Source organism: Diadema setosum, chromosome 19 (assembly GCF_964275005.1).
Source record: "Diadema setosum chromosome 19, eeDiaSeto1, whole genome shotgun sequence".
NCBI classification, from domain to species: Eukaryota; Metazoa; Echinodermata; class Echinoidea; order Diadematoida; family Diadematidae; genus Diadema; species Diadema setosum.
The window spans coordinates 7,149,873-7,166,910 of record NC_092703.1 but is presented as its reverse complement, the minus strand read 5'-3'; the positions used below and the strand labels follow the sequence as shown (position 1 = coordinate 7,166,910).

General features: G+C 39.4%; 1 protein-coding gene across 1 annotated transcript in view; it reads right to left on the bottom strand.

Annotated features, from left to right (window-relative positions):
• LOC140242963 (RING finger protein 17-like) overlaps window positions 1–17,038 on the bottom strand; it is a 152,810-nt gene that overhangs the window by 91,530 nt on the left and 44,242 nt on the right. Inside the window, exon 29 of the mRNA XM_072322707.1 lies at window positions 16,825–16,944. Within this exon, the coding sequence (XP_072178808.1) occupies window positions 16,825–16,944 (120 nt within the window). The remainder of the gene's footprint in view (window positions 1–16,824; window positions 16,945–17,038) is intronic.

Below are 17,038 nucleotides of genomic sequence, written 5' to 3'. Positions count from 1 at the left end.
GTTCAACTATTTCTTTCCCGCAAGCTTGAAAAAGAAGAAGCTAAAATTCTGGCAAGGAGACGAGTTTTCTTCCATAAGATACAATCATTAAGACATACATTTATTCCCAAAAGTTGTGTGATTGCTTATGCGCTAAAGAATTTTGCCCATTATATGTATCAGGCACTAAACAAAACAGTTGAAATCTACTGAAAATTGAACTTCGTTTCCTTTCTTTTTTTTTTTTGGTGTGTAATTTCATTTCCATTTCAAGCGGGGATAGACGACTAGAAATTAGTTTGTCTATACTGGTGGGAGACATTAGTGTTCCAGTACATACTCCGCATTTAAACAGTTGTCATATTTTCGTAGTCATAATCAGATAATGGACACGTGATATATTATACAAATGAAAATACAAAACAACGAACACGTCATATTGTATTATGCACAAACATTATTAGCTTCAATGAATTATACTTACCTGAAATATTCTACATAAAAAAAAAAACACGCGTGCCAATTAAACAATATCAAATCAAACAATATCATAGAATTAATAGAACACACAGCGATATCATGCACGGCAGATCAAATCAAGTTCAGTTGGTGAGAAAGCTCATTGAAGTTATAAAGTTGACTTATTTACGTTTTCCTTTCTATTTATGAAAACAGAATTACATTGTATATCTATTGAAGCGGATTGTCTCTGTTGCAAACTATTGCCAAAGATAGCATTGTTAATCTTCTGAGCAAATCCGAATCCTTAAAGTACACTAATTTTTGCTTGAATTGATAATGTAATAACCCATATGACTTTATAACGGACTCGCAAATTTAAAGTTTCAAACCGAATACTAAAACATTACATTGTACACGGTCTATTTCAAAAAATCATTCGAATGCGTTTTGTTAGCATTTAATAGCATCAATCTGCCTTTTATTTTCCGTACGTAAAGCGCACAAAAACGTAACCGACATTACCAAATACAGTGGAATGCCTTGTACGGCGTGATATTATCATTAGAAGTATATCCCATTCCTTTTACTTTTCTTTGCTTGAAGCAGTAGTCAAACCATGTGTCATTTTCGAAGCGACATCACTTGGGAATTAGAATGTATGAAGATGATCGTTACTCGTGTATTTCGCGCTATTATTATAGCATTTGCATTTTCCAACTGAAGAGTTTGTTTGCAAAAACCGATAAGTCCATATTTGCCAAATGGAGATATTTGCGATTAAAGGTCAAGAAAAATAAAGAGAATAATAAGAAAATTTTTGTTTCTTTTAACCATAACTTCAAAAATGCACCTGGATGTGTAGTGATCAATATATCATTTAAAAGGTATTATTTTGCACTTTATGACAGAGACCGTACTTTAAAATCTTAAAAAATGGACTTATCGGTTTTTGCGAACAAACTCTTCAACTGTTATTGACAGTATTTTGTTACTGTATGCTTACGATTACGAATGTCGGTTATCAATTCAAAAGACTAGTTCATCAATCGAACTATAAAGGTAATAGTTGTGTTGAAAGTAGTTCGGTACAAGTTCAAAACGCAATCGAAGTCATCGTCACAGGGTGAACTAATAGCTCTCTAAAAAACTTGTTTAGGCCGTAAAGATTGGCGTATGCAATCTTTGTAGAAAGTTTTGACTGAGGCCATCTTTTGAGTATTTGAGAAATTATATGAAGATTTTTTTAAAAATTATGTAAAGAATTAGTTTGATTTTGACTATGAGAATAAAAAGGCGCGGTTACCTCAATCATGTCGTAGTTCGATTAGGCATGATGGGTAAAGTGAATTCATGACTTGTTGAGAGAGAGAGAGAGAGAGAAGAGAGAGAGAGAGAGAGAGAGGCCAAGCAAGAGGCAATAGGCTACTTGTACATAATGCCCACCGACAGACACAAACACAGTATATCACAGCTAGTAGACGCTTATAATTGACCATGTCAGTTACGCTGGGGTCGCTCATAACACACAAAGGGCCTCCATGGAACACGTCAATTTCTATATGTGGGACAGTACAATATTTTCGCGATTTCGTGCCGAGTAAAGGAATGATATCCTTATGATTTCAGCTGGCGCGCGCTGCTGACCCATCAAATCATCACGTTACACCTTAGGTATCATCTTATAGCTGGATAATAATTTTCCTTTTACATGGTATGCGTTCGTTAGTGCCCTACAATGAAAAAGAAGACTCTTAGGGGAATTTTAGACGAGTATGTGAACCCATTATTTCCGGGACATCGGTAATGAATTAGCCATGCACGAAGTCGATGACCTTTCATGTCTCTTGGAAAATTTAAACAATATTGCATTCAGGTTTTAACCTTAACCTGTCAAATTAAAAAAAAAAAAAAATCATGTGAAAACGTAATTCAGTGATCATGATCTGCGGGGTCAACTCGAGGTCACCCGTGCGAGAACTTGAATATTCTAGACGGGGTTTTTCGGCTTGCCGACTGACTGGCAATAAGCAAGCAAGGGTTTCAAGCTCCTTGGCGCAAGTAACAAGCCTTTCGTATTGTCGGGAATCGTCTCATTTCATGCTTGTGCTGAAACTGTCGGCCGGGGAATGGCGCATGGACTCGCACGCGGTATACACCTGATACACACGTACCGTGTAAGCACTGCGGGAACCAGGGAGGTGAGATGGGATCATGCGGGAACCAAGCACTGGCGGCACGGGGCCGTGCGAAATCGCACCCAAAAGCCGCACGGGTCCGTGCGCCCGACCCGCACGGGACCGTGCGCCAGACCCGCACGGGTCCGTGCGACAGCGTGCGAGGGAGTATGGATCCGCACGCAGGCGTGCGGATCTGCACGGGGGCGTGCAGATCCGCACGGAGGTGCACGACTACACACGGGCGCGTACAGGGGCGCACGGAGCCATACGCTCCCGTGCGAGATCGCACGAACCTGCACGCAGCCGCACGAAGCGACCCCGTGCGCAGTGCGTGCGGGAGTAACATAACATAATGGTCTGACTGTACATGTGTATTTTCATTTGTACATTGTATTCTTCTAAAAAAAAAAGAAAAAAAGATGCAGAAATAATGTGAAGTTGAATAAAAATTCTGTACAAATTTTCTTCGTGTGTCATATTCTTTGCACACTACACAATTGCTGCCTGAAAAATTGAAGGGGACAGGGAATTGCTGCTGGCCAGGTACATGTACATGACTATTGTGTATGTTGCATTTTAGGAATGTTGCATACCTAAATGCATAGTGTTGTCTTTTGTCAAAGCAATTTATTAACACCTACGATGGGGCGCATAACTTCTCGGTGGCAGGGAGCATGGGTACAAGGGAGAGATTCTTGTTTCTTCTCCTTGTCTTAACACCTCCCTGATCTCAGTTTGTCTTTTATCACAATCTTCTGCTTTCCCCTTCCCCATTTTTTCTTTACTCGTCCTCCTGCTCCATTTTCAAAACAAATCTCCTCTCCCGCCTCTCCTCCTCTTTTTCTCCTTTTCTTCAAAGGGGTTGTAAATTCCTGGTCACTGACATCATCCTACAGGCAAGGAGCAACAAACTTGTCCCGCATCTTTTCGAATGTCAATAACCACGGAACCAGGTTTAGTCTTCCAAATTGCCTTCTCGAGCCACTCCAGGTGTCTGCGAGAAAAAAAAAAGAAGAATTCAGCAAGGCATGTTTTTCAGGGGCAGCGATTCCGTGCGGTTGAGCATGCGGAAAGCCGAGAGCTCCCATGCGGCAGATTCCCGCCGCTGATTGGCCGTCGGGTGACAACTGTTTATGTGTCTAATCTAACTGGAGAGACAATGGTGTTCTCAAACTGTAAAATCTCAAGGGGCTAGCTGCAGTAGTCAAGACTTTGTAGTGTGGGGTACAAACCTTCATAAAATTTGGGAGTGGTGGATAAGGGTGGGGACAGGGTGTGCAGCAATGTTGTGTACTAAAGGCATTAGAGGAGGATATTGGCAGGAAAGAGGAAAAATAAATTATAAAAGAGTATCAAGACATACCAAATGTTTGATAAATCAAGGGCACCCGTATACTTTACACTGCAGAGGATGCATCATATATGACAGAAAATAAAAAAACTCATATAATTCAAACAGCATTCTTTGTTTCTGCAATACGAAAAGCTTATGATATTCAAATTAATGATATTCTTGCGCCTAGTTTTTATTGCAACTGACTGACAAATTTATGTTGATGTAGTACAATCAGTTGCATGGTCAAAATCAGGGCTGCACACTAACCCATTTTTTTCTACCTGTCTGACCTATCTGTCGGACCAGTCAGTACCCAGTTTTTCCATGATTTTTTTTTTTTTTAAACTGGTCCATTCCCGAAAAAAATTACTAACTAGTTCGACAGTGATTCTTACTGGTCAGGGACAGTCTGACTAGTGCCAGTGTATAATATTGTCAAAATACTTTGATACAAAGTGAAAGATGGAGAGCATCTACTTTTTTCTAGTTTTTTACGGCTATGCAGCCTTAATCAGAGACAGATAAAATACAATTTCTGTCAATTTTCAAGCTACAGTTTGTAAGTATAGAATGGAAATTTTGCAATTCCATCAATTCCAGATGTTCCTCGGATTCTGTAAAACTTTCACTCCACGGATCTTCTTCTACTACAAAAAGTGAAATACAAAAAGTGAAATTGAACATGAAATATTTTCCCAGCATTTCAACAGCAGGAATACAGCACTGATATCCCAAATCTACCTAGTTTTGGCATTTTGTAGAAAAATTTTCATTTCATTTCATTATAGAGGTGACTCACTACATTACGCTGACACACAAGCAACAGACAATGAGATGTTTCAACCCTTGTTGTGTTCGCCAACTGGCACAGATGTCTGGAAAATAACAGTCCACACATGTGACCGTACATCACAAAACCAACAAAAAGTCGCCAGACATGGATTTTTAGTTAAGGTCAGATTCTGAAAGAAGAAACTTTAAGCTTTATGATGATGTATTACTCAATTCAAAGGGACTCCCTTAACCTATCGAAATACTAGAAAGAAAGCACACACTCTGGAAAAGTGTTAACAGAGAAAAGAGGCTCTGAAGTACAGAGTCTATTCAAGCCTTAATCTTTTGATAGCAAGCTGTGCAATCTGTGCCATGAAAGGGGCAAAACACAGGATGTACAGATGTAAACCACCAGAGCACCAACAATGAAGGGAATACCAGATTAAGCTGAAATTTAGCATGTTCTATTAACACATTCTGTCCATGATTAATGCCAACTTTCGCATCAGTAGCGTTATCTTTTCAAAAGTTATTAGACTTGAAATTGAAGAGTGTGCTAGGGATTTCAAGAAATGAAAATGTCCCTCTAAAACTTACCTGATCATTATACTCTCCCAAAAAAAAAAAAGGATGTAGAAAAACTGCTGAAAACACACTTTCTCATTCATGTTATGATCTCAAATTAAAGCATAATGTAGAAGCAGGATATGAAAAACTCAAGATTTGACTTGGTTGACCCACTTCACCTTTTTTGAGTCCTCACGTAAAATCAAGCGGTGCGACTTTTTTGTCCATTTTGTGATGCACGGTCACATATGGAGAGTTACCTGGTAACTATTGATTCCCTATAATTTCTATTGTCTGTATCACCGTGGTCTTCTCGTTTGAGGCAAAGTGCCACACCTGAACGGGCTTGATGATTTCACAACTTCAGGTTTGGATGAATTACTGTACACTGATGGAATACCTCAGAGGTAGAGTGACCTGGGCACATAAAGGATTCTGAAGTAAATGTCAGTTTGTGTTGCTTCAACTAAATCTTGCCCAAATGTCAAAGATTTAAAGATTGTTTAGAGATATACATATTTCTTCCATTTTGCCACAAATTGCTACAAAGTGACCTGTTGCAACCCTAAGCATTATCCCCTGTATGCATGATAATGTCTCAAATTTGTTAACATTGAACTTTTTAGTGGTAGGTGGTTTCATGGGACAGCATGTATCTCTCTTTTTTTTTTAAAGTAGAGCAAAAGGAAAGATCTTCTCATTCTCTCAGGACCACATTCACATTCAAGAAAGAATACATCGTGCATCATGAAACCATCTACCACTAAATGTTCTATCAGCATGAAAACCTTCAAAGAACATAAAGTCTGAAGTTCTTTTTACTGAACTTTCTGATTGGCCGGGTCTCCGGTCATTTTTTAAAAGGTTGTTCGTCCAGATACACTTGGGAAAATTGTGCATTGTATGAAGCTTAAAATTTATAATACACTAAAAAATACTAGATTAAAAATCATAAATTTCTGTGAAAGTAGGTGGAGGGAATAAAAAAAAAAAGAGAGTAAATAATGCATCGGAATGAGTGAATACACTTTTAATCTGTTATTCAATCCACTGACTTCTTCCGGCCAAGATTATTCTTTCCAACAATCGGAAAAGGTCTATTCCCTCTCTCAAGACCAAATCTGCTCTAAATATTCCATGTTCATTGGGATTTACCCATGAGTCAACTCCCAGTTTAAATTGTGTAATCCCCGCAGGGTGTGGAAGGACACTGGAAAGTCGTGGGGGGGGGGGGTCTTGTGACAGTTTAATGTAAAAGAAAGTTCTCCAACAAGATGAAGGAGGAGGTACAAGTGTCGTGGGACTTTTGAAACTGTAATTTGGTTTAAAAAAGCAGTCTACCTAATTCCAACATGAAAAATAAAGGTCAGCGTTTCTTACAGCGCATTTGACGGACTACCAGCTAGCAAAGACAACACAAAAGCTTGAAGAAGATCATATGCAGCAGCAAGGAAGTACCCAAAAGGGCAACTCTTGTTACAAATGTATCAGGACAAAAAAGAATATATGGGTTACAAGGCTGCAATCCTGCCGGCCTGGGGGCAACCAAAAGTAAATGTCTTGCCAGTTAGACTCTTCAAGGCACTTGCTGTGCATGGCAACCATTTCAATTCCCACAATGGGGTTGCCATGATATTGTGAACATACAGCAGCAACAACAACAACAAATTCACTCAGGTTGATTTTCATTAAGGCCTGAAAATGTCTGTCAGTACAAAACAAGAATAATTCTTCATATCTAAGTACTTTCAAAGATATACTTTTTTTTTCCCATTTGCACATAAATCTTAAAAGCCTAGAATCAAGTATCAGCAGTGCTTCGACACTTTTGCACAACCCTCCTTTTTTTTTTTTTTTTTTTTTTTTAATGTGTAACTTTGGTTTTCTGTCTACCACCTACAAGAAAAAAAAAAATCAGTGTACATGAAAAACAATAAACTGCAACACTGACATTTCAAAACCATCACTAATGGGATGCCTGGTTATTTCTTCACCGCAACCTTGCCAAGAGTTTTAAAAGCTCTTTTCTTGTCCCGCGGGTAGTGGGGAATGAGATCAACAGACCATTAACTATGAATTTCTTTTTCTTTATCTAACGATGAACATTAAAAAAAAAAAAAAAAGAAGTTGGATATTCGATCTGTTATGACACACTTCAGACCAGAAGGTATTACATGATATAACAAACAATCAAAATTTACTTTTTATGCGCCATGATGTAAACCTCCTGTGTGCCACATTATTCTGCATGAGCCAGCAACGTAGTCATGCTTTGGGCAAACATTCTGTTTTTCAAATCTATGTAATAAGTTTTTTATAGATTTTTATTACGCTGGACCTGTAATGAACAAGTTGTAGAGAAAATGCCAAGGATTGCTTTGATGTCAATTCCATGACTATATAAATCTATGACTATTTTTTTTTTGTCAACTGACCAGAAGCTACATTACTGTAGAGGCACGACTTCTGCACACAGAACAGTGACAGAAACGTATAGAATTTTCTCGCAAATCCATTTGATAGTGAATCACCATGTATGATATTTATGTTCAATACGTAAGATCATCCACTGTATGTATTGGTATAATTATGATATGTGTAGGCTGCTAAGAAACACTGTATTAAGCGCGGTATAAATGTTAATTATTATTATAATATGATGCAAGGATGTGTGACAGGAACGGAGTGGTGAGAAATGCTTTCATTGTGTACTTTCAAATTAGCATTTGGCGATTAATCGATCAGTTTGGGTGGGTTTGCGCGTTCGAGCAAAACATGCAAACTTACTTGGCACACCGTCGACTGCATCGAGTGTGCGACTGTGGGACATGGAGAGTTAATACATGTCTCAACTCTGTAGGGTACTTTCTCTTTTCAGAAGTGTCCTGAGCAACCATGTATATTTCGATAACTACAAAATACAGATTGCGTACAATGATCAATTGTACGCAATCATACGAGTCATAGAGTCAATTAATTCTTCATGCATTTATAGTATCTCGGTGTATCACAGGCAATTAGCCTAAATTACTCAATTCCGCCAGTTAAAAAGAGGCTGGTTTTGATGAATCATATATATCATTTCACTGCACTGACTCTCTTTCCATTTTTTTTTTTCAAATCTGACCTCACCTACATTGCAAGTGTGGGCACTTTTGTTTTTTTCTCTCTCCTTTACGTCCTATCTATTCCAGTATCACCTGGCATTGTTCGTAGAGTAAGCATGAGTGCTAACTCTGCTCAAGGGCATACTGCATATATAGGAAGTCAGTCTTTCTGTCACACATTGACGCCCCTCAGGCAGAGAATGAGAGTGACAGACAGACATACATACATACATACATACAGACAGACAGAGAGGGAGAGAAAGCCACGCCCCCAGGGGTACCGAAGGAACTTTCACATCAGTATCTCCTCCTCCTGTTGAGCTACCTTAGCTGGAACATTAGAGCATCATCAATTGATGCTGGAGTGGATTACCGATACATGGTTACGGAAACCCTGCTCCCGCAGAAGCAACCTGAAGAACACATTTTCGCTTTGTTGTTGTTTCTTTGTAGTTGTTTTTTGTTGCTTTTTTGCCTTCGTTCTTGTTGTCAAGACTATAGGGAGAGATAAATGGGGAGATAGAGAAAAAGAGAGATATAAAGAAAGAGTGGGAGAGAGCAGAACAGATGCTCATCAGCATGACAAATGTCTGCCTATGAGGATCTGCTTTGGCAACAGCAGACGCAGCACGGATGAGGGTGAAACTTAATTCGGCCAAAAATACCCCCTCCCTTGTGGCTCTGGAAAGTGAAGTAATGTGGTACTCCTTACCTAACAACAGGAAGGCCTTAAAGGAAACCAAAACCCAAAGAGAAAATTCACTTTTCTAGCAAAATCAAAAAGCGCTTGACTAACCGCTTTCAGAAAGCAAGGGGGAATAATTGCTACCCTTTACATGTGTCAGTATCAAGTTGATAGAATGTGTATTTTTCATGAAAAAGGAAATTTTGTGGAATTCCCTTTGTCTTCTTTATATTGCTGTTACGGGTTAAAGTAACAGGGGAAACCGTTGTAGGCCTATAACATTTTGCAGAAAAACAAGGAAAAGTAGAAATTACGCGGTGCGTACTATATGTCCCCGCCGGAAGTAGCATTTTGTAGCAAAATGTACAATATAGGTAAAAAATCAAGGTCAAAGGTCAAAATTCTGTGTAAAAAGTTTTGAAGCCCTCACCTAGTGCCATCACATAAAGCAAACGGAATCAAAATCGGGTTAGAAATGGCGAAGGAGTAGCATTTTGTAGCCAATGTACAATACAGGTCAAAAATCAAGGTCAAAAGTCAAAGAAGGCAAAGGTCAATATTCTGTGTAAAGTTTTGAAGCCCTCACCTAGTGCCATCACATAAAGCAAACGGAATCGAAATCGGGTTAGAAATGGCGAAGGAGTAGCATTTTGTAGCCAATGTACAATACAGGTCAAAAATCAAGGTCAAAGGTCAAAGAAGGCAAAGGTCAAAATTCTGTGTAAAAAGTTTTGAAGCCCTCACCTAGTGCCATCACATAAAGCAAACGGAATCGAAATCGGGTTAGAAATGGCGAAGGAGTAGCATTTTGTAGCAAAATGTACAATATAGGTAAAAAATCAAGGTCAAAGGTCAAAGAAGGCAAAGGTCAAAATTCTGTGTAGAAGTTTTGAAGCCCTCACCTAGTGCCATCACATAAAGCAAACAGAATCGAAATCGGGTTAGAAATGGCGAAGGAGTAGCATTTTGTAGCAAAATGTACAATATAGGTCAAAAATCAAGGTCAAAGGTCAAAGAAGTCAAAGGTCAAAATTCTGTGTAGAAGTTTTGAAGCCCTCACCTAGTGCCATCACATAAAGCAAACGGAATCGAAATCGGGTTAGAAATGGCGAAGGAGTAGCATTTTGTAGCAAAATGTACAATATAGGTCAAAAATCAAGGTCAAAGGTCAAAGAAGTCAAAGGTCAAAATTCTGTGTACAAGTCTTGAAGCCCTCACCTAGTGCCATCACATAAAGCAAACGGAATCGAAATCGGGTTAGAAATGGCGAAGGAGTAGCATTTTGTAGCAAAATGTACAATATAGGTCAAAGGTCAAGGTCAAAGGTCACAACTGAAATTCTGTGTAGAAGTTTCAAAGCTCCCATGTAGTGCTATCATATAAAGCAAACAGAATCAAAATTGGCTCATAAATGACAGAGAAGTAGCAAATTTAACATTTTGATCACGCACGGACGCACGGACGGACGGACGCACGGACACACACACGTACGGAGCCCGTTTCATAGTCCCCTGCTCGAACTCGTTCGGCGGGGACAAAAAAGTTAAGTTAGCTTTTAATACAGTACTCCTTGATTTGCTTACTTCATAAGCTGTAATTTCCAGCTTCCAAAACAGATTTTAAACATGATACCCTGCTATGCAAAAAATGTGACACAGGGGAAAAAAAGAAGGAAAGTTTCTATAGTCTGCATGAAAACATGCCATTTTAAGCATCAATTTAAAGTACATCTGTTCTTTCATTCTTTAAAATCAAACCATTTTTTTCACCCTAATTATCATTACAGAGAGCTCTGTTATCAAAGTAAATTAAAGTGCACATTTTTGTGCTGGCTGAAAGGACTTCCGTGGTTTTAATACTCTTTCCTTTTCTTTTTTTTTTATAGTTTTGTTTGATAGTAAAAAGGTTTTGAATAATAGTAACATTCAATACAATACAATACAATACAATATTAGTATTTCTATAGCGCTCTTACAAATAGTACAAATGTATCACAGCGCTTCACAAATCCATCTTTCGCTCGGGAGGTAGGAGAAAAGAAAGATAGGAAAAAAATACAACAGACAAGGAGAGAAAGAAAAAAAAAGTACATAATGAATCAATCAGTTATTGAAAAGGAAAGTCTTCAACGACTTCTGGAAAACTGACAGAGATGGTGATTCCCTGATACTTTGAGGGAGCTGATTCCATAGGCGTGGGGCAGCTGCTGAGAAGGATCTGTCTCCTGTCCGAGTGAGAGTCCTAGGGACAGACAGCCGGGTTGGGTCTTGGCCTGACCGCATTCCTTGTCTTTTAGATTGGTGACGTGAAAGTAGACTCATGAGGTAAGATGGAGCACAATTCTGAAGACATTTGTACGTGATTGACAGGATTTTGTAGATGATTCGCTTTTGCACAGGGAGCCAGTGTAATTGCTGAAGAAGAGGAGAGGCATGGTCACGCTTCTTGGCTAGAAAAACCAGCTTTGCAGCACGGTTTTGAGCACGTTGAAGGCGCTGGACATTACTTGAAGAAGTACCTGACAGCATGGAGTTTGCATAGTCTATTCTTGAGGTAACGAGAGCTCTCACAGCATGCTCACAAGCTTTCTTATCGAGGAAAGGCCTGATACGTGCAATATTTGAGAGATGAAAATGAAGCGAACTGCTTAGAGAAGAAACGTGGTGATTCAGCTTCATGGAGGAGTCAATTTCGACACCTAGGCTTTTAACTGAACTTGATGGATGAATGACGACATTACCAACAGTCAGGGTGACATCAGATATCAAGGGATGGAACCGCGGATTAGCGACAGCAAGGAATTCAGTTTTGTCACAGTTCAGTTTCAACAGATTACCCTCCATCCACAGCTGTAGGTCCCTGACACATGCAGATAATGTGGTGAGAGCAAGTTCAATTGCCTGACTGTCCTTCGGGTCTGCAGAGGTGTAGAGTTGCACGTCGTCAGCATAGCTATGATGCTGTATGCCCTCATGGTGATTGATGATGTCAGCCATGGGTTGAGTATATAGACTGAAAAGTTGCGGGCCTAGTACGGAACCTTGAGGAACTCCGAAAGCAAGAGACATTGGTTCCGAAAGCTCACCTGTAACCTTCAACCTGAAGCTGCGGTCGGAGAGGTAAGAGGTGAACCAAGCTTTCACACTCCCGGAGATGCCAAAGTGGCTCGTTAAGCGAGCCAGCATAATATCATGGTCAACACAGTCAAATGCGGCAGACAGGTCTAAGAAGACGATGAAGGTAACGAGCTTGTTGTCCAGTGCTCTGAGGATGTCGTCTTGTACCTTCAAGAGAGCAGTCTCAGTACTATGCCAACGTCAACCACTCCTTCCCAAGACAATACCCCACCATATCAAATAAACTGCAAATGAATGCAACCTTGAAAATTGGTTAAAATCAGCCATCGTTCTGAATTCATCAATAAATTGTCCTTGAAATTTGTCCACTTCATGACCTGTTATTTCCTGCCTCCCAGCAGACTTGAGTAGAATATGCTCGTAAATGTCACACAGGAGGAAAAAGGACAGTAACTGCAGTTCTTCGATCTACACCTAGTGGGTAAACTGTGATTGAAGCAAACTTGAAAAGTGCAGTCAGTCCTTCAGAGAATCAAGGAAGTACCCTCCCCTTTAAAAATAAAAAATACAAAAGTTCGCTACCTGGCCAATAGACCATTTTGGTATTATTACTATTAAACATTTATTCAAATTATATGTATGCTCTGTTATTATAGGTAGAACTTGCCCTACTTAGCAACAACTAAATGAAATCCTGCCTTAGAAACTAAATTGGAGGGGGCCGGTGGAAAAAAAAGAAATGGCTTGTTACTAGGCTGTAGAAAAAGAAACATCCGTGAATTGTAATATATCAACAATAACAACAACAAAAATGGTCTCTTGCAGTAGGCAAAATTGAACTGGCTATAAAGTTTCACTTAGGTATTCCTTTCTCTATTTTCTTCCCCGATAGACAAATTGAGTTGGATTTGCAGAAAGGTAACATTTTCAAAAACACTAAAATAGTCACACACTTGTTCAGACAATTACCCTCTAATTTTTTTTTTTTTCAAATGATCTTGAAAACTGGTGACAATAAGTTGCCTCTTGGACTTCCACAGAATGCTATACTTTTACAGAATCATTTATTTTTACGAGAGCATTATGTTTATGCTGCAGACTTCTCTTACCTCTGCACTGTGCAATATGAAAACTCCTCTGAAATGCATGATCACATCGACTTTCTTCATGGTTTTCTGATGAAAACATTCTTCTCTGCATAATACTCAAATGCTACGATGCCTCAACCATTTGGGGATCTAGTACTCGCTTCAGTCGTCCATCTCAAATTCATACAGTCCATACCAACTTTACTATAGACAGTAGGGATGCCAACCTAAACAGAATAACATTATTTTATGGACTTAAAAAGCTGATTTTTTAAGGAAAATAGCATTTTACCTATATTTCTATAGACGCGTGACCTGAAATTTATGAAACCTGCCATCTTCTTGGCCAAAGAAAAAAGAATAAAATACTGGAAGAGTAACAGTTGGTATCTCTGGGAATGCTGCAATCTGAATGAAGTCAACCATACAGAAGCCAAAATATAATGACTGTTTAGTGATGAAACATACTCCAATTTCATTTCAGAAGCTTCCCAGCACTTACTTGAAGAAATCCCAATGCAATGCAACACCAACACTCGGTCGAACCAAGTTTGTTATTCAAATGTGTTTGAGCGTGTAAACCAACAGATTGTGCTGTTTATTCAAACGACAGTGTTTTATCAAGCTCTTGACTTACAGGCGATTTTCCATATCATTTTCTTATATCTTTGGACCTTCTTTTCGGGCAAGTAAAATTCATGTTCAAGCAAATGTTCTGCAACAATGTGAAAATCTACTTGCCATACTGGGCAAGTGGTACAAAAAACTGTTATGTACAAAAAAAGGTAGTACCCTGCATGGGGTACTGGCTAATTACTTCTTATATATTCAAATTCACCTGCTTTACAGTACTTTGGTTGACCTGTACAATAGAAACTACTTTACATTGTAATCTATGTCGGGAAAAAAAAAAGATACAGGAAACACGGCAACTACTTTGTAGTAATGTGAACCCCATGTCCACCCACGTAATCTTCCTATACACACAGAGTTTCTTTGGGTTTCATCTACCTTGGCAATGTTTCTGCATCTTGCTAGGAAATCCAGACACCCTGCAGGCACCCTAAACGCCGGTGAAAACCTCGTTATGAAGAAACGGAATCTCGTAAGTTCAGTTTTCCCTACAACACACATCCACATCAGAGCATCCATACAAAGAAGAAAAAAATCCTTTTTTGGTAAGCAGGAGCTGTATCAATTCACTGCCGCAAAAGACAGAGTACTGGTGTGCGATTACGTGCGGATTCGGGCGAGTGCTGCCGGAATATTTTACCTCTCTTCCTCCCGTGTCAGGGCCAAAACAAGCGGCAGACTTAATCAATCACTACCCGGACACACGGGTTACATGTGCTGATCAGAGCTGCGGAGAGTGATTTCAAATTTCTCTTCATGCGTTCGCAACAGATAACCGTCATCTGATTTCCAGTGGGATTCCATGGTTATGCCCGACATTAATCCCCCTACCCCATCCCTCCAACCACTAACACACAACTCGACCCCAACAAAATTCACACTTTGTGCTTGCACCGATACTAAAGTGTGAAACACAAGACTGCACTGGACAATTTTGCCATTTCCTTTTTGAAGCAGCCAGCTCAAACAGAGAAGAGTAATCAATCAACTGAGTGTGTGTTATTGCATGACTCCCAACTACATCTGAAATTTTTGAAACGGTGGCAAACTTTCACACTATCCTCTCATAACTTCTTGTGCTCAGTATACACTCTATCGGTGAAGTTGTTGCACTCAATTTTACCCACGAGTGTCATATTACAAATAATTAATACTACATACTGAAGTCTGGCATTGCATAATAATAATAATATGTATTAGGGGAAAAGGGGGTCAACTTTTAGCTTTCTGACTTCACAATGAATGATAGCTTTCCCGCTGAAGGTCTTTACATGCAATAATGGTTTCGTACCAGAGCAGAGCGGGCTCTGAAAAATTCGAACGAGCCGTTAGTTTGACTCGACACGGTACCGCGATAATCAATGTACACGTATTGTACGAAACCATTATTGCATGATTACTAAGACATGAGAGCATTTTGGGGCGAGTAAGTCTCACAGTCTATGAAAGGTACTTTAACCTGAAACACAAACTAAGACAAGGAAACTTAGGGAAACTTTTGAGGTACCAAAACTTTATATTATCTTTAAAGGCACTGTTGACAATATGTCTCCAGCTTCAAAATATGAATTACATCATGCAAGTAGCAGACATGTCAACACTAATAAATAGCACTAGATTACAGGTTTTAACCAAACTGGTCCCCTTTTTCCGATAATGAATTATGTTTGTTAAAAAAATAAATCAGCAGTTGCGATCTTATTAACTAGAAATATAGACAGTGACACTTGATAAAAATCTGCAACCATAAATAAGGTTATTGTTACCTGTAGGGAGTACTTTGGCACAATATCTAATCTCTACATAGAATTATGTGCCACTCAGCTTCCTGAAGTCCAGCTTTCGTGATGTATAACCGATGCAAATCAATCTTCACAAACCTGGTTTATATTTGAATATTTGCACCGTTACCATTATCACAACATTACTTGCACACAATGGAATCTCACAGACACGAGAGAGGACGAGACAGTATGTACCTGCACACATCTATCAAAACCAGTTTTGCTGGCAAGGTTTCTTACACACAGAACAAGGTTTTGACACACACCAATGGAAGTAACCCCATATATCATCAACATCATTTTTATAAATTCTCTTTCTTTACTAGAACAAACTTTTTTGAAGAATCCTTTACTCATCATATATCGGACGGACGAAAATTGCCACCTTATCTGACCCATGTGTCTCTCCACTTTACTGATTACCCTGTTGGCAATCCTGAAAATGTTACCATGATCTAAGCCGATGTACGTAAAGGTCGTTCTTTGTTGAGTCCTAATCAAATTGTGGAAACTATATTCTGTTCCCCTACGAGCATCTAAATGCAGTACTAGAGACAGTCGAGTCCAGTCCCCTAATCTAGCACAAGTCTAGCACAACTCTCGCAGGTTGTGCTAGACTCTTGCTAGGCTGTCTAGTGCTATCTCTACCTCAGATTCACCCCAGACTCATCCAAGATGCTTTGCGCCGTGACCGTTCTAGAGTCCCCATTATCATGGGTGAACATGGTACGTCTCGGAGGTTGTGCTGTGTTTTTTTTTGTTTGTGTGTTTGTGTGTTTGTTTGTTTGTTTGTTTGTTTGTTTGGTTTTTTTTTTTTTTTTGGGGGGGGGGGGGGGCTCTTAACAGGGTATTAGATTGGGCTACTTCTGCATCTGGATGTAAGAACTTTGAATTAAATTGAAATCCTTTGGGGATCTGTCCCTTGCGGCCATCATGGGGGTCACCTGTACCAATACTTGGTGTTCCCTGATCCCCTCCAAAAATTATTCCTGCCAAGTTTTCTCAACATCTGGCCGGGTGACAAAGATATAAAGAGTATGAAAATGATGCACAACACAAGACATCCAATGGATCAAAACAGCAATCTCAACAGTAAGCAAACAGGGTGAGGTTTCTGACTAAACAGTTCACGACTTTGTGAGATGTGGGACTTACCGGCTGCACACCGTAGAGCACACACTCTCTGCTGTGTTGAGGAATATCCAGACGATATGGGGTTGGCAAGACCCTGTCAAAAGGCACTTCTTCTGTGTTTCCAAAGTCTATGTACTTCACCTGTACAACAGATTACATATAGGAAGTGTAGTTATGCCTCAACACACAGTTTGAGTTTGCTACTACAAGCATTTCCCACAGACGCTTGCCAAGC